Raw genomic sequence first — 23,722 nt, 5'->3', positions numbered from 1 at the left:
GGACCAAAGAAAACACAAGAAGTTAGTATTCCATGTAATAGTTTATAAAGTTGACAAGAAAGATGAATCAAATTGGACATACAGAGCTCTGAACACACAGTGTGACCTTTTATTATTAGACAGGTTTTCATTCAATATGAATTTATATTGTAAACAAAACAAACCAAAAAATGCTACAAGAGCACAAAAGTCAACAGGGCATGGAAGGTAAATTTTTAAGTCATTAAGAAACTAAACATGCTAGGAAAAAGACTTGTTTTGCAACTGCAGTGTTATGATTCAAACAGGTAAATTAAAAAGGATCATCTAATTTTCAAAATTTCATTACTTGCACTATGCATCAGCTGAACTAGGAACTACAAGAAACTTTTTAAAACTCTCTCTGGAAAATAAACTTCCAGAAAGCAATCACGCTGAAGGCATCAGCATTCTACATCAAAAGCCCCCAAAGTACTACTACTATAGTAATACAAACATTAGTTGCTCTTTCAAGAAACACATTACTTCAGGCAGGAAATAAAACCATGACAAGATACCAGTTTAATACTAGGTCTCTGCTGTATCTGAGCTTAAAAATGGTACGACAAGTTAGTTCTTCTGGGTGTCCAGATATTTAAGATTATCAAGAAAGATGTGCTTAGCATATTACCTGCAAGAAATGTAAAAAGGCATTTTTTTGAGTTACTGAGTATCTTTACACCTTGCTTAAAATGGTTGCATTTTTCAAGAGTTGCACATTAGGCAAACAGCTTTATTCTCTCATACTTACAGAGAATTCTACCTTGATTAAGGAGTCCACTTCTCTGCAGTTAGATAGTCAAGGCAGTCTGCAAATGTTTGTGCTTTATGGGCTGTGATAGGTAAAGGTGACATTATTCTTTTAAAGTTTTAAAATCCTTTTTGGGTTTAATGTTAGAATTTATCATATTTCTGAGGACAGTCTAAAAACTGGGCAACAGAATGAAACAGAGATATTCCATAATTCTGTTTAAAGTCACTTTTAAATGACCACCATGCCAAATAGCAGTGATTAAAGATCACTGACCAAAATCCACTCTGTTCACCCAAACAAGGTTGCATCCAAAGGCAAATATGCAGTTCCTCCCCTAGCCAGAAAGGGAAAAAATACACTCTTAATTCCATAAAAATATAAATGAATCTCAGAAAAAATCAGTCTTATGACAGTTTATCACAGCAACAAGAGTTTGAGAAGCAAGTGGAAGACAGTAAACAACAAAGATTGTTAAAGCTGTTTAAGTTGGAATTCTCTATTCTGTATATCAGTTTTTAGATTACTGAAGAATCAAACACATCTGTTACTGTTTTCATAGTGGGGAAGTGGCAAAGGAAGTGGTGTGGTACCTCTTGCTATGCACCAATTTTTAAGAGAGGCTATTGGAGAAAATTAAAATCCATATAAATGGAAGAGGATTTATTCTATGTAGTATGTGAGAACTTAAGGTAAAACATGTTCTCAAGGATCTTTTCCAAGTCAAACTTTGATGTTCTTAAAAAAGGAAAACAAAAGAAAATGGGTTTGATAGTTTTGTATGGTCAGCAATATGGCTAAAGTTCATATTTACTCAATGCTTTATAAATACTATTCTATCTTACATGGTTAATGAATCCTTAATTTTGCTGTCCACAATTTCCTTATACAGAGCAGCTGACATCACTTCTTCCATTGGGCACATGATGCCATACTCTTCACAGCCGTTCTCTTGGACCAGAGGATCCATTTTATGAGGATCAAACATTATATTATTTGGAGTCACTAGCAGCACACCATTGACCGTACCCTAAAATGAGAGGGAAAAGAAGTGGTAAATTTTCTCCTTTGTATTTAAGCTTATTCTCTGTTTTTTTCTAGGAAAATGTGTTTTCTAATTTGTTTTTAAAGCATATTTATATTTAAGCAACCTTATACAGTTTCTTGTGTTTTGCAGTTATCTAGAAACAACCATTTTTCTGGGGAAGCAAATTAATGCCACCTACTTTCCCAAAAGAAAACAGTTTTGTTCCTCACAACTACTTAAGAGTAAAAGAAAAAAAAGAAAAAAAGAAAAAAAAAAAAGGAGAAACCCTTGCATCCTAAAGGATATGCTGGGCAGCTTCTCTGAGGTAAAGATACATCCTTCCCAGATAACCACAGGGCTTATTTCTAGTTTTGCAAGAAACTTCACGTGTTGTCTAAAACCTGACTCAATGCTTCTCTCTTTCTACTTTTTAATTAGAGAGAGAGAAAAAAAAAAATGTCTTCAAAAACTGTCATTTATCTTCATTTTCTTTACACAAAGCCAACAGCAGTATCCAATACTAGTTATTCTAATTTATGAACCTGATGACTGATTGGACAAATACATTTAAAGAATGAAACCGGATTAAAAATATTAACAATTCTTAAAGATGCAGCTGCATCAAGATGCAGCTTTGGATGGATTTAATCACAATGATACTGCTGCAGTACATGAATACAATTAGATTTTAAACTCCTAGTATGAAAATGTTTAAAGAAAGATGATATACTATGAGGTGTAGGGTTCTTACACAATACAGGTACCAATTCACAATATGTTGATTTTTTTTTTTTTTTTTTTTTTTTTTTTTTTTTTTTTTTTTTTTTTTTAATGTTAGTAACACATGCAAATACCACCAACTGCCTGCTAAAGAAACTCATTAAACTGTTAGAACGGTAGAGTTTGAGCTAAAACTATGAACTGGAGGAAATCTAGCTTTAAACTGTATGATAGTGATTCTTCACAGTTACAGATCTTGAATCCTAAGGACTTTACAAATTTAGAAAGACATTCAAAACTTTTGTGCAAGTTTCATCGAAGTGTAGCTTCATGTGCTGCTGAAGCCTATCAGGAATTGAATAAATATCCAGTTCACTGATAAAATGTTCACAGTAATTACAAACATTGTGTACTGGGGGTGATTGAATGTTTTCAGTTTTGTTTTAAGACATATCAGCACAGCATGAAATATAACTACAATCCTTCCCATTTACATTAATTTGTTCCCAGCACTGTGATGGTTGATGACCTTCACAGGAGAAAAAAAAGATGCCATAATAGTGAGCAGAAAATTGCAAGTTACCAAAAAAAAAAAAAAGAAAAAACACACCAAACCAAACCAAAACCAGTATTAAAGTCTACAGCAATGACAAATGGTATCACTATCACAGAAAAATAAAGACAGTCTCAAAAGCAGCTCAAGCATCTGTACTTAAGTCCTCTTAATTGTTCACTGCCTAATCAGGTTTTATACATGCCTTTTGGAGTACAAAGACTTTTAATTCAGCAGAAACTATTTACATAAATCCAAGGTGGTTAAGACACTGAAACAAAATTGTCACTAGCATTTCCTTCCTGGCACTGTATTTTGGAAACAAGACTTCAAAGGTGCAAAAAAGGAACTCCAAGAGGATGACCATCAACAAAAATATACATTTGGACTGCAAATGTCAATGAGTCTACTCAGAATAATTGTTTCTCTTTAAACTAGTACAACATCAGTAAATTCAGTACATAATGCAAATAAGCAGCTTCATTTCTAAATCTGAGCTTTTCCATTAATGAACCACACATGAAAGTGGACTTCTATTAATGTTCTCCAGATCTGATCCAGAGAAGTCAAGGCCACAGACTTGACGGTAATTGGACTAGATGACTGTTGTAATCTGAAATATTCTATACTATTCTTTCACTGCCCCTATGTTGCATGTGGATCTTCATAACAGTCAAGGCCAGAGAGACAAAAAACCCTCCACAACAGTAAGGCTGTATGACTTATCTAGCTGAAGGATTTAAATGTTCAACACAAACTTCTAAAATTATGTGTTACTCAATAGAAGCAAACCATAAAATCAAGTTTATTGAATCAAGAACTCTTCATTTCCAGGCTAAGAATTTGTCGTCTTTTGTTCACCATTTCATGAACCTTCCTTGATAAATTAACTACACAGGAAATGCTGAATTTTTGAGGCAATAAAAGGAGATGACATTTTTCTATCAAGGGGTGAACTGTCACAACTGACATGTCACCCATGTCAAGAAGGTCCCTGATTTTATTTAACAAACAAAACCCAATGCTTTAACTGTGCTCTCAAAAGCAAGTTTAAAGACTGCTTTCCGCTGGCAGTCCAAGTCAAAAATTGATTAAAGAGTATCTTATCGCAAAATAAGTTAAAAGTTTCATAAGTCAATTTTACATTGTTTATCTGAACCCTAGAGAGTCACAACGTTAAAATACTGTGTATGAAGAACCAGTTACACATTTCAGATATCTTGTTTCAGCCTCATTTTCAGCAGTTCAGCAAATACCAACTTCTCCCAAACTCCATAGGCCAGCCTTGTCAGTATTGTAAAGAAACGTCATAATATCCAGGACAAAAGTCTGTTTCCAGGTCAAATTTGAGGATGTTTAAAGAAACTGTACAGTACCTTGCGGTGTTTAGACTCAGACACAGAGGAACAGTAGATATAATTTATCTGCAGGCAAGCATTCAGCCAAAGGAGTGTTCAAGACCACTGACTATGTAAGGAAAACAAGTTTAAAAGACCTTCTATTGTAAATGGAAGCTTCTTAGAACAATCTGACAATGACCTGACTGATGGCAAAAAAATCCTAAACCAGTAGAACTGGCAATTGTCCTTGACACGTATGGAAGATTCTAAAGCCTATGCTGCAGCCTCAACCTAAGACAGAGCTAGAAATCTAAAAGCTGCTTATCTTGGTCTTAGAAGAAACCCTCAACATGAATAGGTAAAAGCATAAAAATTATTCTGAAAATGTAATTTTATTTAAAATTGATTACACTGATAAACAAATAGAGAATTAAACCTTTGGAACTATCAGACTTCTATGTGTACTTGACTAAGAGGCTGATCAAACACTTAACTTGCAACAACTATAAGCAATTGAAAGATTATACAGGTATTTTGAAAACACTGGATTTATCGCACCTCAGCAAAATATGACCTATTTCATTGTTATCTGTTTGAAAGATAGGAGGCAGACCAGTACAGTATTTCTGGATCACGAGTTATCTGATATGGCCCACAGTTACTACATGAACAGTTCTGCATAAACAAAGATATTGTCTTTAAAGAAGAGTACCTGAAACTTCATTTCCTTGTTGGTTTGCCATTATGGATCAGACTTCTATGTTAGCATTCCTACAATACATATACTTCAGGACTATCATCTCAGAGTAAGCTGGTAATGAACTTTTGAGCATTTTAGTACCATACACTTATTCAAGGTTCTGAACTGACTTTTCTGATTACTCATACACATCATGCACTATGGGAGAAGACGTCACAGTTGTTCTACAAAATACATAGAAATGGATAAAAACACTGACGCCAGAAGTAAAAAACCTAGTGATAACCTGCCCTGCTCTGATATCTTACAAGCACTGAAGATGACTGATAGCCTACAGTCTGCTCACTTTTTCTTGGTTCCTTGCTTCTGGAGCATGAAGAAAGTTCCAAAGCTTCTCTTTAGCCTGCCTGAACTCCTGAAAATATTTTCAGTGTGAATATACTCTTCAAAGTAAAGAACAGCACGGGGGCTTACTTACGAAGTAAAGCCCTCTTATGCCCTCACCTAACCATTTCAAAACAAGATGAGCCCAGCTTCTCCTTTGAGGTCATGCTGTTATCCTGTGTCCTCAGCACAGAACCCTTTGACGGTAATCAAATATTTGTTGAACATTTCAGAAACAGGTATTTGACTTTATACAAATTCAATTTCAAAATATTTTCAAAAAATTATTTGTAGGAGACAGATCAGCAAATCTGTGTACAAGCATAAGCAAAAGACTGGGCAATAGTATGCATACTACAAACTCTTACATGACTCCAGTATACCTGGCCAGCATTTGCGCTAATCTCCAGTTTTTTTAGTCCTGTGGAAAAAGAGAATTTAAAAAGTCTATAAGCAGCTCAATTGTTGATAGAAGACTGTGCGAAACAGTTTTTTAGGACATTCTCCACCAAATAATCAGTGACTAGTTTCTCTTAGACCATCCTTCTTACTAGCTATTGAGGTAAAAAGCATCAAAAACACTGTCAATTAAACTGAAGTAAAAATTAGACTCTGCATATAGCTACTAAGTAGTTCAGCATTATACTGTTACAGGAAGTTCTGGTTCTTGACCAAAATGACCCAAAATTTTCACTTACAGAAGTTAAAGTTCCCTGTATGTAAAACAGATTCTAAAGACATGAAGTAAATGTCTATGTAGGTGAAGTTCAGATTTAACGGCCTCAAAGAGAAATTCTGAGCCACTTTTATAACTGAAAACCATGTGGACATACTAGGTTACTAAAGAGATCCCTTCAGTCTTAAGGCCTGTCCAGAAAATATTAAACCAAATAAGCAAAACCACACATACTGAAAGTAGATTGAACTGCATGTGCATGCAGATTGTTCAATTGTGAATCAGTAGTAACAACTTTCCATTGAAGTTCCTTAAAGTGGGAGCTCTAAATCCTATCCAATAACTGAGATAGGAAATTCAAACAATCATTGTAAAGGGAAGATTAGAGCCAAATTTTATGACACTGGTAAGCCCAAACATTAAGATTAGGCAGTTCAGTAAAACACACTTCTAAGAGGGTTTGAAAGGACTTCTCTGACAACCAGTTTTCAAACAGAAGTTACCTCTAAATAATTCCACTACATTCTTGAATACACAAGTTAGAACAAAAAACCTGTGATTCATGATTTATGAAGCTTTTATCATACAGATAATTTAATTTTATTATTTGTTCCTTGTAGAATTTTTTAACCTTGTCAGTGTCCTTTTCACTTCATGAACAATGTGTTTTGTGCCTGTATTTCCAGGTTGGTGGTTTTGGTTTTTTTAAGCCTCAGTAATTTTCCTTTACCTACTACTTTTCAAAACAAGTTAAGTAAACTAGCAAGCATAAAACCAAACAATTTCAAAGCTCCTCTATCAGTTTGGTTTTAAGATACCTTTTGCTGCCTCCAATGAACAGTGTAAAGAATGAAAAACCAGAGCAGCACACTCTCCTACAAAAGCAGCAAATAGTGTGGCTGCAAGAAAGGGCATGCCTACATATGCAACAACAGTGAGTTAAGATGTGACTCTGCAGTACATTGATTTATTGTCTGACCAGGATGTGGCATATTCACACCACCCTGTTTCTAACTGTGCCCAACATTCTGTCTCTTAACAGTAACCAGGTAACAAGAGAGCAAATAACCAGGTAACCAGGTAACAAGAGAGCAATAACCAGGTAACAAGAGAGCAAATATTACAACAGAGCAAATGTTTCCAGGTTCCAGCCACTGCATCTCAGAATTCCTGTGTACTTGTCCAGGAAATCACACATGTGACTAAAACCAACTCCAAACACATACAGAATAAGCAGTCTTGAAAACTGAGAAGTGAGACCGTCTTATCTTAACACAAGTCCTCTTGTGTAAATTAAACACAAAAAAAAAAAAAAAAAAAGAGGTTTTCACTAGATTTTAGTTTGTGAGCATCACAGTGATGACTGAATTCACACCTAAAGCCCTATAAAACAGTCATCAGTGAGCTTCAAAATCACTTCTAGAGTGGGGAACAGAAGATGAATCTTTTAAGCTTTCTCCAGAAAACATCTGAAAATTAATCACGAAATGTATCAAGGAGAAGATAAAACATGCCAGAGGACATTCCTACCACACATGACAAAAGCTAAATTACATGCCAAATTTACGAAATCTGGCACACAATCTGAGCACGTTAACATCCATTTCTCTCCCCACCCACCTCTCCAACTATGGGCTGATACTGCAGTGGATTATACAACTCTTTAGAAATAGAATTCTCCTTGAAGCTCTTCAGAAATAGGATATAAAGAAATAGTCAAAGGCAGATGCTGTGAACACTCCTGATAACATTCTGATGAGGAATTATGGCACATAAATAATATGCTATAAGTTTTAGCCCTAGAATATATTTTTCCAGTACAGCCAAATTCTAACAAAGGCTCACAGTTCACAATTCCTCCACATCAGAGGACTTAAAACTGAGAAGTAATGATTTGTCTAGGATCATCCTAAGGTCAGCTAGAGACAGAATTCAAAGTGTGAAACAAATTAACTGCAAACTAGAACAAAGTAACAAACAAAACTTTTCCAGTACTTGTCTTACCAACTTCTAAGACACATGATAGCTTCTGCCAACATACACATACTGTCAAAAAGCTTCGAGACATACACAGACCTGCAATCCTTTCCACTATCAAAAAAATTTAAAAAAATTAAAAAGCAGTTTTAGGAGATTTTCACTAATCTGTTTATCATTAGTGTAACTTATCTGCAAACCTAATGCTGAGTAACATGGAATCAGCAGCATTTCTAAGCACATACCCAAGCTTCAGGTGAAGGAGGAAGTACAGTTTCTTTGCACTCATTCAGCTTGAGTCAAGGCATGATTTTTCATGACTAAATTATCTAATAGTAATTTTTCTGTGGGATGGGAGAGCAATATATTTTGGTTTTTCCCTGAAGTGTTCTGAGGTAAAGTCTTTTGACATTATCTCAGTCCCTAAAAATTTGCACAAGACTTATGCACTTAGGAGCTGAATGAAAGGTAATTAAGTGCCACTAAGTTGGAGGTGTTTCTGCTAACAACAGAGAATTTTAAGTACTGCTTCAAAAAACCCCAAGTTTTTACCATACTATACCCAATACAGAAGTGTTTGTTTACAGAATCGGAAGTTATTTCTGCTCACGCTGTTCTGCATTAGGGAAATGGAAGCGAAGCTACCCAACTACATACTTCCTTATAGTTTAAAGCATGTCCTTCCCCACTGTAAGTGAAGAGAACCACTTGAGAGATACTGACACAAGGAACAAACAGACCTCATTCCCACAACACAAGAGAAACCCTTAACAGTATGGGGAAAGTCTGCCACAGGTTAAATGCATATTAACTGAATTAACTTGACATCTAAGAAACAAGTGGTCTGGGAATCCAAAGGAAACTGAATTAGAAAAACAAATATACTGCACACATGCATAGGTGTGTAAGTTGATCCATCTACCTATCAGTAACTAAATTTTATTGTATGTTAATGGTTTAAATGTACTTCATTTCTACATCCCATACAGTAAAACCTAAACGACTGAGTACCTTGCCATTAGTGATGTACTTGCAATTAATTTTTAGAAATTTCTCTGTAAATGCTTCCTCCTCTTCAGAGGTGGATGATACCACTCTTGTAGGACGAACACATGCATGTGCTGGTGAAGCAGCTGACTCTTTCCGTTGGACTCCATCTGGATCCTAAAAGGGAATATAAAAAAAAAGAACTTAGCAACCTGTCTTTTTCAATACTAACTTTAAGAGATCTTTTGTTGTTTAATTTTTCTTCTTTTTCTTTAACATAAAAGCAAATGTAAAAATAGGGTTCCAAATCCACTGCAGTTTAAAGGACTGTTTTGATTTGACAGTGTATATAACTAATCAACCACAGCTTAACCAGCCCACAGTACAAAATCCTAGTGGGCAAAGATATTCAGAATCAACCTGGAAAAATAAACAACAAAATTATGATCAGAAATCACAGAAGGAAGCCATCCAGTACACTGTCACACATAAAATTTGAGCAGAAAAGATTACTTTCCAACTTTCAACAAAGGTCCTGTTAAATGTCTTCCATAATATTATACACTAACTGTGTATAATATTGGAAGGACCCTCTGAAGGTCAGCTAATCCAACATTGTGTTCAAAGCAGGCTTAAGCCTACATTAGATCAGGTTGCTGTTGCCTTTTTGGTTGAGTTTAAGTCTTCAAGGGTGGAGATGTCATAGCCTCTCCAAGAAACCTGCTCCAGTGTTAAACCACCCTCATGGTGAAAAACATTTTCCTGTTGTTTAACCAGGACCTATTGTGCAGCAGCCTGCAGCTCTTGCTGCCCACCTATGAACCTCTGAAGATCCTGACTACTCTTCTCCCTCTAACATGTTTACTTAGGTAGTACAACATGGAAATCATGTTGTTCATTGGCATTTTCTTCTCAAGCCTAAACAAACACAAGTCCCCCAGCCAATCCTTCCATGTCTCATACGTTTTTATCCCCTGAACATCTTAATGGCCCTCCACAGGGCTCTCTCCAGCACATCAATTCTTGTCTCTTACTGGAGGTGTCAGAAGTAGACAACACTGCAAGAGGAGCTTCACAAGCCTCCCAGACAGCAGAATAATCATTTTCCTTAATCTGTCGGTATTTTTATTTTAACTGCTACCTGGCATGTGATAAGCCTTCACCATCACAAGTTGATGTTGTTCAACATGTCCAACTGGACACTAGCTTCAACCTCTTCTTGGCCCTTAGTATTTTTCTGTGAAACTGTTACGTAGCTAGCCAACCCTCACACAATGCTGTTCCACACATGGGGCTCACTCTGCCCCAGCAGGTCTTAGCTACTGCTGAACTTCATGAAGTTTCTGTTACTTCATCTCTCTAAACTCTTGATGTCCCTCTGATGAGCAGCCTTTTTCCTTCCCTCCAATACACTGTCTACTTTCCCTAATTTGTGCTCCCCCCATTCCTGAAGCTTGCTGACAGTGTATTCTGTCCTCTGTCCCACCATTCACGTCACTGATGAGCAGACTGTAAACAATATTAGCCCCAGTAGGGACCCTCAAGGATGCCTGACTGTCTACCACCACAGAAACAAAAAAAAAAAATGACCAGACACACAAATGCTGGATTGCTTTAAGCCCAAAGATCCTGACAACTTTCTAGCCTATCTTGTAGCCCAGGTAGGATAGGGTTAAGTTTCCCCAGCAGAGAGGGGAAAGGGATCTCCAGCCAGGTTATTCATACCATGCTGACATCAGGTCCGGGCAGGAACTTTTTTCCTTTCTGTCTTTTGGTGACAGGAGCACACGTCGGGTTTGTTCCGTGACCATTGCGGTATTTCTCTGTATATCTTTTGTCTTGTTCACTGTTATTGCTGTTTATTGTTGTTATCATTGCCACTGTTGTTGTTCAGATTGTTTAGCACACTGTTGTATTAAATTTCTTCTTATTTTAACCCGTGGTTTGTGTCTCACTGCCAGCCCGACTGGCTGAGGGTGGGGAAGGGGCAACAGAAACATGCTCTCCAGTCCCGGCAGGGCTTAGAAACCAACACACCCACCCAATCAATTCACATTTCCCCAGTATTGTAACAAGGCTGCTTTGAGACAACATCAAGTGCCTGGATCCAGTCAAGGTAAGTAATATTCACTACTCTTCCCTCTTCCACTGAGCCAGGCACTCATCACTTTGGTCAAGTATTGTATGCCTTGGTAAATACACTCTGGCTGTTCCCAATCATCTTTATCTTTCACATATCTGGATATAACTTCCAGATTTCTTTCATGATCCTCCTGGGCAGGTAACAGAAAGAGTTATCTATCTTGTCTAACAGTACATCCAACAAACTACTGAACATGAAACCCTACCAGGGACAGGACAGATAGTAAAAAATTTTTTTTTTCCAAATAAAAGCCACAGGTATAGTAGACAGACTAAGCAAAAGCCTACTTATAGTTACAGCAACCCCGTTTTGGAGCTTAACCAACATTTAAAGACTTCCATTTCAAACAGAATTGCTATTTTTAGCTACTACTAAAAAAAGTGAACTACGTTTCCTTTGTTTTTCTGCTTTTCTGTTCAGTTCTATTCACTAGCACAGATTGCAGCTAAATGCCTTTAATCATATCCAGGAACATTATGCACAATTGTTTCCAGTTCACCATCTCTCTAGCACTACTTTAGCCTTTGCCTTCATCTTTGAATTTTAGTTAGAAAGCAAACAAAACTTCTAGAAAGCTTAACTGAATTTTGCTTAAAAAGCTAATGAAGATATAATTAAAAAGCAAACTTCCTAGAGATGAGTTCTTCTTCTATATATGCCTTTCTCCTAAAAATTATGTGGTCAACCTTTGTGACATGTGTAACTTAGCAAATAGCTGCAAGAGTTCCCAGCTGATACCTAAGTCCACTGTGAACAAGCCAGCTATTTCTCATTCATATTGCCTTGTGACATGGAAGCAGGACTAATAATGCTGGCAGACTTTCAAACTTAATGATGACATCCTTGTCACTACATATTATTTTGAAGTGGATTTTAAGTTTTATAGGTAGTAAAGCTTATTGGATCTTCTCAAATATGTGCATCACTGCTGAATAAAGAAACTCTTCACAAAACCCAGCAGCATAAGAAAGGCTTAAAAAAACCCTAAGAAACCTAAACTGAGTTCTTACATGTACACTGACACTAGCAAACTTACTGAAATACACACTGAAGTCTTAGCTTAAGTCTTAAACTTAACAGGGTTATTCGAGTCGTACATTAGCCACATGCTGGTTTGTATTTAGCCACATGGTTGTGTTAAGCTACTCCAATGTTTAATAAAACAGAAACAAAAGAACACAGCATATCATAGTTCATATTTTGCCTCAACAGAGGTTCAGATGTTGCTTAGTCATCCAATTTCTAGCAAGAACTCATTTCAGTAACCACAGCACAGAGAGTAGACCCCTTTACATTATACATGCAGAATAATATATCCTCTTTACCTTGAAATGTGCTTAAATTTAAACTGCAAATCTGGAGTCAAAAATCGAAGGAGAGTCAAAGACAATAGACATCAATACAGAGCATTAGAGAATGTATGCTAGTATTTCTCTCATTCATAAGGATAGCAATCAGCAAAGAGAGAAAAAAGGAACATGGAAAAGAGGTGCTATGATGAAGAACAAAACCCTCCAGCCTTAACTGCTCAAATAGAAGTTGAGTGTTTTTTGTGTTGCTGGAGAGACTGTTTGCAAACAAAAGAACCACACACACAGTTCACACTGACAAGTACAAATTATTTCTGTTCTTGGCTTTCTTTTGACAAACTGTCTAGGAACATCCCTTCCTTCCTTACATGTACTTCAAAAGACCTCAGAAATTAAAACTTTCATAAAGTACTGTATGTTATCACATTGCTCATTTGTTCGACATTCCCTGAAGCATTTAAAAACTGCTTGTAGCAATCCCAAGACATGAGATGCTCAAAATAGTTCTGCAACAATAGTGTCAGATAAATGAAATGTAAGACTCAAATTGTTGCTAATATTGAACTGCACTCACTAAACAAGACAACCTTTTGCATAAGAGGATTTGAACTGTTAAAAAGTAATTTAATCTACTTTCTTCTACACTTTCAAGATTTTATCTCTGCTATGTGCATATAGTCAATAAAAATGTTTCAAGTAAATTACAGGTTTGGTTACACAGCTTCCTTATCTACTATATGCAACCAAGCATATACAAAATAATCTACAAAAGCAAGAATAAGGTGTTTTTCTGATATGGGATCTAGCGCATTGTAGGAAGAGCTCTGATTTTCCCTTGAGTAACTTCTTACAACATATATGGGTATGCCTATCCTAGACTTAGAGTCATTCTGAGATCGATACAGAAGAACATTTTCTTGCAGACTAGTCTATTCACTGTGCTACACCATCTTTAGTTTGCCATAAAACATAAAGGCTATTATTTAGCAAAGATGACAGCAGACATCTCACAAGAACAGGCATGCTAGAATGGAGTAAAAGTATAACAGCAAAACCAGATTTTCAGTAATTTTCAGTAGAAGAGTTGTAACTTCTTTGTAATGGAGCTTGGGAATCTATTCAGCAACAAAGCAATACCTTTACATTTAAACTTCTCTCGAACAAGTCATGCAAGCAAATAAATAAATGCATGCTTAAAGTCTCAAACCTTCCTAAACTTTGAGCACACAGAATCCCAGAGTAGACATCTGACAGCATGACAGAGCACTATTAAGAAGTGCTATCAAGAATATTTGTTGTCCGAGAGAAAAGACAACAATAACTGAGAAGAGTAGTCTTAGACTAGTTAATAAAGAGTTATATAAAAACACTAGTAAATAAAAGAGTAGTTAATAAGGTCATAATTGCATAAATTGCAGAGAAGCTCAGGGTCCAATACTGTATTGTGCTGGTTGGAGCTCTCCGCAAGGAATTCAGTTCACAGCAAAGCAGTGCTCCTGGGAAGACATGCTTTTACAAAGCCAGCTAGCTCCTAGTCAAAAACTGACATTTGATCTGATTACACAGAAGCTCTGATGGCCAATTTCAGTATTTGAAAGTCTACAAAGGTAGAACTATGAGCAGAAGTTGGTTATAATCAACTCTGTACTAACCCTTCACTGAAACAGACTTTATTTCTTTGTTTGCTAAATAAAACTAGAGAACCTCCTACCCACACCTCTACAGAAGCAGGGCAAGATCCTATCTTTTAGCTACTTGAGTATTCTTGCCAATGTATCTTTGTTACAAAAGCTATCAATAAGATTAGAGACAAATGTTTAACTAGTTCTGAAAGGTAACAAATACAGAAATGCAACAGGAACTAGTAATTAAGATTTCAGTGTGCCAGTATAGTATTTTTCTATAAATAACTTGCCTTCAAATTACTCTTCACACAGAAAACTGTCACTTACAAAGACTGAAAGCTTGTATTTACTTTTAAAAAGGTACTATTTTACTTTTCAAGTCCAAGAGTTGTAAAGTACTTTCTCCCCCAAAGGACAGGATTGTTTAGGACAGCATAATAGCACCTGTAACATCTTGTAAGGGAAAATGAATTTTAAGGACAACAGATATACCTACATTTACTGTAGCCTTGTCAAGCTCTGCTTCGGAAGATGTAGGTGATAAGGGACTTATAGGACTTAGAGAGGGGGAGCTCTCCACACTAGAAATGTAGTCTGGGTCAGGAACATACAAAATCTATAAAGAAGATATAATGTAGTTAGAAGTTATGCTTTCAGGTTTACTTTAGATTTCCTGTGACTTCAGGTATATTTGCTATACTTTCTCGAAGTAGCTGTACAAAATCAATCCTGCTCCCCTTAATTTTAACAGAAATGGGGAGTCACAGGAATAAATAACACCACACAAAGTACTTCTTCACTTTAGCTTTTAAAGTTTTTACATGCTATCTTGAGGTAAGATTGATTTTTAGTCATAGTAATTGAGGAAAAAGTTCAGATAAAAAGCATTAGAAGTATACAGCATGCCAGGAACACCCAATACAGTGTCTAAGGAAGCCCTGCCCAATTATTTATCTTGCTATTACTCTACTATTTGAGTAACCAAGAAAATGGCTGGGGAACAAGTTCCTAGACACAGCTCTTAGCACAAAAATTGAGGGTAGGGAAGGGAAGAAAAGGTCTTTGGGTATACATGTTTAAGTGTAAAAAATAAATACGTAAGTGAACTGAAGTTACTCAGTCCTTAAATACATTATTTTGGCCATGGTAGGTATTCAAGCTACTTAGCCACAATCAAATAAACACAGGATTTTTTTCAAACAGAGGGCTAATACCAAATGGCCAATGGTTAATACCACAGCTGTCCTATCACTTGTTTCCAGGCCTGGCTTTCAAAGAGAAGTAAAAAGTGAAGGGAAAAAAAAAAAAAAAAAGATGTAAGCAGTAGTGACCTATAAGAAGTGAATGGTAGTTCATATACCGCTGCTAAAGACAGCGAGTTTTCAGAGTGGAATAGAAACATTATTGAATTTATTAAAATAGAATTGCAGGCAGTAACATAGTCAGGAATGTTGTTTGTAAGCTGTACCCTGAATTTGTCTTCTGAGCTGGAGTTGGTATACAGCCTGCTATATTTGCAAAGTAACAATTTAGCTTATACCCAAGTGTTATTATACCATTAAGTATATTTAGTTTTAGAAGTCCTCCGATCTTATTTAAGAGAGACAGGTAGTTCATTACATGTTCCCTTTTTAGGCAGTTAAATTAACAGGCACAAGGAATTAACAAACTAGAGAAAAATTAAACACCTTTACAAAGCCAATAGGAAAACCAGTAAGAGAAGTATTTTAACACTTTCTCTGGCAGAGATGAGAAACATAGGGAAAAAGGTCTATGCTGGATAAGTAATATATATAGTACCTGTCCAGGAACGACTGCTCTGGAGAAAAGCTTATTTAACTGAACCAGTTCATTGGGTGTTGTATCAAATTTCAAGGCAATACTGTTTAAAGTATCTCTTGATTCCACCTGTATCAATTGGAAAGAAAAGAAAAACAAACCTGTAAGCAGTTAGTTCAAATAGTGGCTTACAAATTTTATCACTTGTAGATTTACTGAGATTATGATGAACTTTAAGTCTTCCTATCTTATGACTGACCACCCCACCCCCCCAACCACAAAACCATAACTACCCTCTAAATATTACTCTACTGCAACCCCATACAAGGACATGTGCCTCCCCAAAGTTTTCAGGTGGCCAGAAGCGTCAGTCATACTCTCGGGCTGCAGGCTCAGCTATGGCACCAGAACTTCCGGCCCAGAAATTCACGGCTAGGTACCACTGGACCAATACACAATTTGACTGGTTTCACAGAATCCTTCAATCCCCCTCTTCAACACCTCTTTCTCAGTTCTTTCACTTATGGAAAAGCTGAAGCAATCTCTATAAACACAAACACTCTCTTCCTATTGAAATAAGCTTGTGTTAACTTGACTTTCAAGTAAAATCCATCACCAAGATGAAAAGCAAAACTGCTGAAGCAAAACAGGTCAACCAATATGAAAGCAGATGGAGCATAAGCATTTTGAGTAGGTGATTCCTGACTAAGGAAAGGATTTTTTCAAGCTCTTCTTTTCACCACCATCTCCCGAAATGTATTCAATATGAACCAAGAGAAGAATGCAAAAGGATAAAAGTTTTATTCAGAGTGTATTTCAGAATAAAGAATTCACAGCATGCATTTAAGAATGGTGCAGATGATATGACAAAGGAGCATGCAACCAAAACAAGTTTATTACATAATGGCACAGGGCTTCACAAACCCTGAACCAGGAAAAAAATCTCAGCAGTTAAGAGAAAATAAAGCAGTATAAGCAAAGCTACGTCTGTGTGGCTAAACATGGAGTACAGCTAGGGGGAAAAAAAAAAAATAAAAATCCACTAACCCTTGTTTTATTGTAAGTATCTTATCATTTGTCCCTCATTAAATCTGCAGAATTTATACACATTCTGCTCTATATAAATAAGACACTAATTACTCACAGGTTTCATTTTCCTTCTATTTTTAGGCTTTTCACTTAACTTTTTTTTGCCAATTACAGAAAATAATGCTTTCTCTTTTAAATTCTCTTCTCTTTACTTAATTTTCAAGGGAAAAGTAGAGAATGCAGGAACAAGTGAAAGACAAAACTATATTTTTCTCCATAGTGTATGTTCATCATGCAACTGTTTTGAGAAAGCCAGTGGATATCATTAACTGACTCTGCATACCCACTAGGTATCTTCTGGTCTTCATTCACCTCCTTAACAAAAATGTGGGAGCACAATGTCTTGTATGCCTTGTCAACTGTTGCTAGATTTAAACATGGATACCCTTTACTTCTGCTTGATCAATTGAACTGGGGGCAGAAAAAAGGAAGGGGAAGGGGAAGGGGAAGGGGAAGGGGAAGGGGAGGTCTCAAACCATACATGTTTGAATAGCTTTTCGCCTGCTTGCTTTAATAGTAGACCTTGATGTTACACAGTTGCAAAGAAAAAAAGCAGTGTTTGGAATCAAAAGTTTAAAACGTTTTACTTCCCACACTGCACTGCAGTATAGTTAAGGAAAAAAACATATATTGGGCTAGCCTGCTTCCAGCCATACTATATTGTGGACTGTTCAGTTGAATTAGTATATTCTATGCAACTAATAAACATTATGTTTTGCTGCCAGTATAATGTAACAAGGCACATTCATTATTCACAGAAGCAGCAAACATTTTGCTAGAGTAGAAGATGATATATCTACAGGTTATAGTGTTAGTTAATACTGGTTGATTACGCAGTATTTTAATACATTTTGTTTGCATGGCAAAAATAGCTGACAAGCAGAGTATTGGCTGCAAAGCAGAAGTATTACATAAAAGTTAAACAACTGCTCTTCAAAATGCATTTCCACTTAAACATTCCAAAACTTAATAATGAACAGAATATTAATCCCATAATAATTTAGGAAAATATATGCTTTCTCTTTATTAACTTTTTTTGAAGCTATGTCATGTTAGGGAACACATGTTCACAGTACAGGAATAACAAAGTATAACTGACAGATATAAAGCAGCCAACTATATCCTTTAAATAGAGAAGTGGGTTGTCCTGCAAGAAAAAATGCTACAAATATAGATGTAATTTGAAGGCTCTTATAGTTCAACAGATAAAAACAGAGGGCAATTTGGGATACTAACATAATTAAAGTTCACAAGTAGGAGTTAAAGAATTCCCTTCCATACAGAATTATCATTTTGTAAAGGTGCATTTGTCAGTCTAGATTCACTAAAGAAAAAAAGGCATTCCCAGAGAAATAGAAATTAGCTTTTTTTAGATAAATTTAAATTCTATTACAATTCCTTATACAGGAAGCCATTAACCTTAACAAAGCAGCAAACATCTCTCCCTATTAGTATCTCAAGTATGAAAGACTGTATTGTAGTATCTCAGTACTGTAAAAAAAAAAAAAAAAAAAAAAAAAAGAAAATCATACACCACTTAATTGGTACTAAAGTAGAAATCAAGACAGGACCCTAACCTGACCAGATATGTACTAGTTCCAGAAATGGTAACAAAACTGACAACCAAGACAAGGAACAGTAGTTTTGCTCAAACAAATTGTAAAGTAAGATTCAAAGGCTCCGCCTAACACAAATGTTGGAGAACAAGAGCTGCTAGGTAAATATTCCTTAGGTGTCACTTAATGACTGAAATATTTGATATTTTAGACTAAGTTATAATAGGATATAAAATTAAATAATTAAAAGCATTCAATCAAACCCCACAAAACTTAAGCCCTTTAAGAGTGCATTCACTCTTTCAGCTTTCAAAAATTAAAATATCTGGTGAGATCTCTCGGCAACTAAAGGGTTTATCTCGCAAACCATGAACACAAGAATGGCAAATGTAAGCTTCCTTTTCTTATTTGGCTGTAAAGTTTGCACAGGTGAATCCCTACATGGGGTTTCAGAGACCAGTACTGATACCTTCGTAAAGAAACTCTTCCTGAAATAAAGACTGTGTGAAGTATCTCCCTATATTCAAAGGCCTATTTTTCAACTCTCAGGCTTCCCACTACTTCAGAAAATGGAATCTGAACAGCCCAAACTGAAAGAATAAACTATGCTTTTCCACAAAGTTAAGAAATAAAAAATTAAAAATGCACCACCACATACCACAGCCACCCTCAAGTTTTCCCAATCATTTTTTCCCCCAATCAATTCAGTACTGGAAGAAAGAGCAAGAAGTAATTCCTTCTCTCCCAGAAAGTAAACTTTCTATGCATTACGCATGTAGCTATTTAAATGCTACTCTGAATTTTCAGAATTTTATATAAATGTTCAGATATTAAAGCAATATGCTGAATTTTCATGGAAAAGTTCCCCTCTTGAGAAGACAGTGGGATAATGAACAGCGATTGCATTACTTCATGATTTTAACAGAATGGCAAGATTTTTTCCAATACAAACAAACCTCTGAAAAACAATCACCAGATACGAAAACACTATGTTATTCCCTGAAACAGTAAGAAATGGACTTGAGCAAGCCAGATGGTGCCTTGAAGGGGTTCAATACATATCATGCATTGCCTTTGCTTCCTTCAGGATACTGTCTTGAGTCTGAAGATTGAATGATACTGATTAATGAAAATGTAAAAAGAAAACAAGAATTACTTACTCAGGGCTGTGTTAAACTTAACACACACAAACTCTGCTTTGTACAATAACTTCTGTTGTAAAAAGAGCTTCTAAAATAAAAGTTTTCCTATACCCATTAGCAAGAGCTTCTAGTCATCAACTCTCTTATGCAAAGACACAGAAGACCTTATTATGTAGTTGTTACTTCTATCTTATATAGTCACTTACATATGTATAAAAGTCTAAAGTTTTTAATTAAAATCATTTTACAGATATGACCAGATACAGAAAGAGCCACTTAAGAGCCACACCTTCCATCTTCTTTTTCCAATAAAATCCCAAATCAAACACTCTCTTCAAATCATTGTGTCCCCATTTGAGCAGAGGTACATCCCATTGCCTCTTTTCCATTTACTACAGAGCACTATTTATACAGCCATGGTTGCCACGTGTGCTTGTGAGTACCAGTAGACAGATAGCTTCAGAGTCACCAACTACAGTTCAAACTGCCTTCACTTCTATCAGATTAGCAGGTGGCAAAGTTATTTAAAAACCTTATCTAAAACCAAATTATCTACTGATATTTTAATGAACTTTACTGTCATTGCATCTCAGTAGCTGGAGTTCACTCCTTCCATTAAAAATTACATATTGAATACATATGAACCCCAGTGCACAAAGAAAGATTTAAAAAAAAAAAAAAATCCAAGACAAAAGCTAGAAAACAACAATAGCTTAAAAGGAACTAAAAAATTAAAGAGATAGGAAGACTAGAAGGAGTGAGTACACAATGACTTTGCCACTGTATCCAAGACTTTAGAAATATCAGATTATGACGACATTAACTAATTCTAATAGGCCTAAATTTGTAATATGCAGTATCAGGAAAATGGAACTTGTAAATAACAAAGCAACTTCAAAAATAAATTTTAAAATTAGGTAAAAGATACAACAGATAAAGTACACAATCCCTGGCTTTGAAATGGAAGCACCAAGAAAAAAAAAGCAAAACCTCCTAAGCATGTAGTAGTCTAAACAGCATGTAAAGGCTTACAATGACAATAAAACTAGCTGCACCAGAAGAACAAACCTTTAGTGCTCTCTATCCAAGCTACCCTAGAATTGAAAGCAAAATCCACCATTATCTCAAGAGATATTAACAGATACGCACTATTTATCTACTCTCAAAAGAAACACGTTCAGCAAGTCATTACAACAAGAAATTCCAAGTTTTCATGTGGGTTCAAAGTCTAGTAAACTTTCACCTGTTTGATGGTCACCACAAATACACCTGCCACCCACACCCCTTGAGCTAAGAAAGAATAAACAACTCCTTGTTTTACCTACAGAAGTTGACTTCAGAAGCCCTTATAGTTTTGTTCTTAGTATACACATCTAAGTAGTTTCTAACTAAAACAAAATATGACTCCAGACCCAGTTTCTGGATGTTGGATTTACCACTAAATAACCATGAAAAGATCACATGCAGGAAGGCTGGCAGTTCAACACTACCAGTCTTAAGACTCTGGTCTACTATAGGCTTCTGTGACCTTTATTAATTGGTATCAGGCTCTTTTAAAGATCTGGACAACACACTCTGCATATTAGGTGCTTATCTGCTATTTCAGGAGAAGAGCAGTGTCTTCCATCCCCAGAAAATTAAAGGGGACAGAAAGGGGCAGGGGAAGGAAAGTCTCACATAGAAGCCTCCAACACTGATAAGCCACATCACTGGCCTCCAGTGCTCACTTGTAATTTAACAAAACGTGCTTTTCCTGTCGTTTATTGCACTTGAGACTATCTGTAAATAGCCACAATTATTTCCTGTTTCTCCTCAAAAGGAAGAGGGGTTAAAAGGCTTTTGCTGAAGTCATGCAACTGCTAGCATGCTATCATATTATCATTGGCAATCAGTGACCAACACTGTCTGCTTATACTCCTTTGTTTATCTGTAGCTGGTTCTTCTAACACCTGTAGGCAGACACTGGTTGTATTCATACAACATGTAACACAGAAGACTTCTAATGCAATGTTAATATAATGAAGTCAAATTAGCAATGTAAAAAATGCCATTTTCACAACACAAAAAGGATTTTTAAATGTTCTAGATAGTGATAATAAGTCACCTAAACTATTTGCTCTTTGGTCCTTAGAGCTTGTTCAGCCTGCATCAGCTGTGGGCAGAAGGAGAAAACAGTTGGCTCGGAGCACCAGCTGCAAGTTCTGAAATAACAGACAATATCAACTTGCATCTAATCTATTGACTGACATTCAGAAAAAGGAGAAACTATATTAACTTTAAAATATCTGTTTGCTCCCTATGTAATAACAGCAAAAATAAACCAGAGTTTCCTGTATCCTTTAGAGGCAGCTTAGGACTTGCTCCCTTCCATTCGTACCGAATCTGTTGACATCTTTCACTAGTGCTACATACAGATACAGAACAGCAGTTCTAAATTTTTGTGCTTTGGGGATTTTAAATTAAAATCTTTAACATTAACTGCTTTTCGTCTTTAGTTTTAAAGAGAAATATATTTTATTGTTTATTTGTCCTCAAAGTAACGACCTTTTTAAAAAAAAAATCTGGTAGGAAGTGTCTTTCACCTTAAAAGCCTATAGTTTGCAACAGTGAGATTCCAAACTTCTGAAAAACTAACACATTAAGTTATTATTAAAAAAAACAACACAACAACAACAAACCCACAAACTTCACAAGACTCAGGGGGCAGGAAGGCTGGTTTCTGCCTTAGTCATTCTACTACTTCTCAAAGTGTCAACATATGCAGACGTATAAATGTGTGTGCTGTTGCTTTGAGAGGTTGTAGAATGAAAGCAGAAACCAGGTATAATTTAATCTCTCCACATAAAATAAAGTAATAAATAACAAGAGTAACAAATCATCACTATAGTTACCAGACCTCTCATACATATAGTGAGCTTTGGTTCCTAAAGGTTAAATCTGTGTATTTTATTAAAACATATACACACAACACAGAACTAAAAACTCTGAAAACTTGATGTTACTCAAGCACTTCAAGTGAAATGTACAGCAAGACCAGACAGAATATAGCATTTGTGAAGCTGAAATGCACGTTCCATAAATGCAACAGGCTCCTTTAGAGACTGGACTAAGTTTAAAGACAAAAAGTCTTTGATTCTTGTGAATTGTCTTTTGACTCACAAGGAAGTGACGCATACTTCAATATGTATTAAGAAAGTTATTTTTGCAAATAAAGCCCCACCTACTGGAACACAAAAACCTGCATAAGTACATGACAACTTGACACATACCAATTTAAAAAAAGGAAAGCTTGGTGCTTTAGCTTTGCCTGAAATCTTATATATCAAGGTAAATGCATGCACGTGGTGGCAAGAAACAAGGGATTTACTGTCTGCAGGGGAATCTCAGTTTTACAGAATTTACACCTGAGTATTTTTCCCAATTGTTTCAGGCAAAGTAGAGGTAATGTAATAGAAATAACAGTCATATTTACTTCATCATTCTTCAGCTGATAGAACTTAAGCAGCAAAAATTTATTTTTTTATTTTCATCTTCAAGGAAGGCTTTAGTATAGGCTAGAATTATATTCAAATTCCCAATATAAGCCACATTAATAAACTGCTTCTCACTCCAATCCACACATCTTCTGTCTCTCTCCAGATGACTATCACAGCCTTCTCAGTAGTTAAGCCATATCACAGCTTGGCTTAATGTACCATTAAGAGTTAAATCTTCCCAGAATCTCTTATTATTGGAATAAGAGAACATCAAGAGGTCAAGTAAAGACTTTTTATAAAGAAGTTCTCATCTTTCATCATGTCTACCTCCAAAAGCATTCGAAGATAACTGTGACAGACTTTCCCTATTTTAATGTTAACCCTATAAACATTTATAGGCTTAATTATATTTCCAGTATGTAACACAAGACAGATACTTCTCACTTCAGTTTCCCTTAGTAACCACAAA

The 23,722-nt window shown here is 35.9% G+C and overlaps 1 protein-coding gene across 5 annotated transcripts in view; it reads right to left on the bottom strand.

Annotated features, from left to right (window-relative positions):
• OXR1 (oxidation resistance 1) overlaps positions 1-23,722 on the bottom strand; it is a 244,979-nt gene that overhangs the window by 46,258 nt on the left and 174,999 nt on the right. For 4 of the 5 annotated variants that reach the window (XM_026843730.1, XM_026843733.1, XM_026843731.1 and 1 more), the window contains 4 exons: positions 16,012-16,119; positions 14,708-14,827; positions 9,158-9,310; positions 1,615-1,799 (listed from right to left, as the gene is read on the bottom strand). In XM_026843730.1, the coding sequence (XP_026699531.1) occupies positions 1,615-1,799; positions 9,158-9,310; positions 14,708-14,827; positions 16,012-16,119 (566 nt within the window). The remainder of the gene's footprint in view (positions 1-1,614; positions 1,800-9,157; positions 9,311-14,707; positions 14,828-16,011; positions 16,120-23,722) is intronic. The other variant, XM_026843734.1, reaches the window with a different exon arrangement.

Source organism: Athene cunicularia (genome assembly GCF_003259725.1).
Source record: "Athene cunicularia isolate RWA chromosome 2 unlocalized genomic scaffold, athCun1 chr2_part1, whole genome shotgun sequence".
NCBI lineage: Eukaryota > Metazoa > Chordata > Aves > Strigiformes > Strigidae > Athene > Athene cunicularia.
The sequence above is the reverse complement of the archived record's forward strand: the minus strand, read 5'-3'. Positions and strand labels throughout refer to the sequence as shown.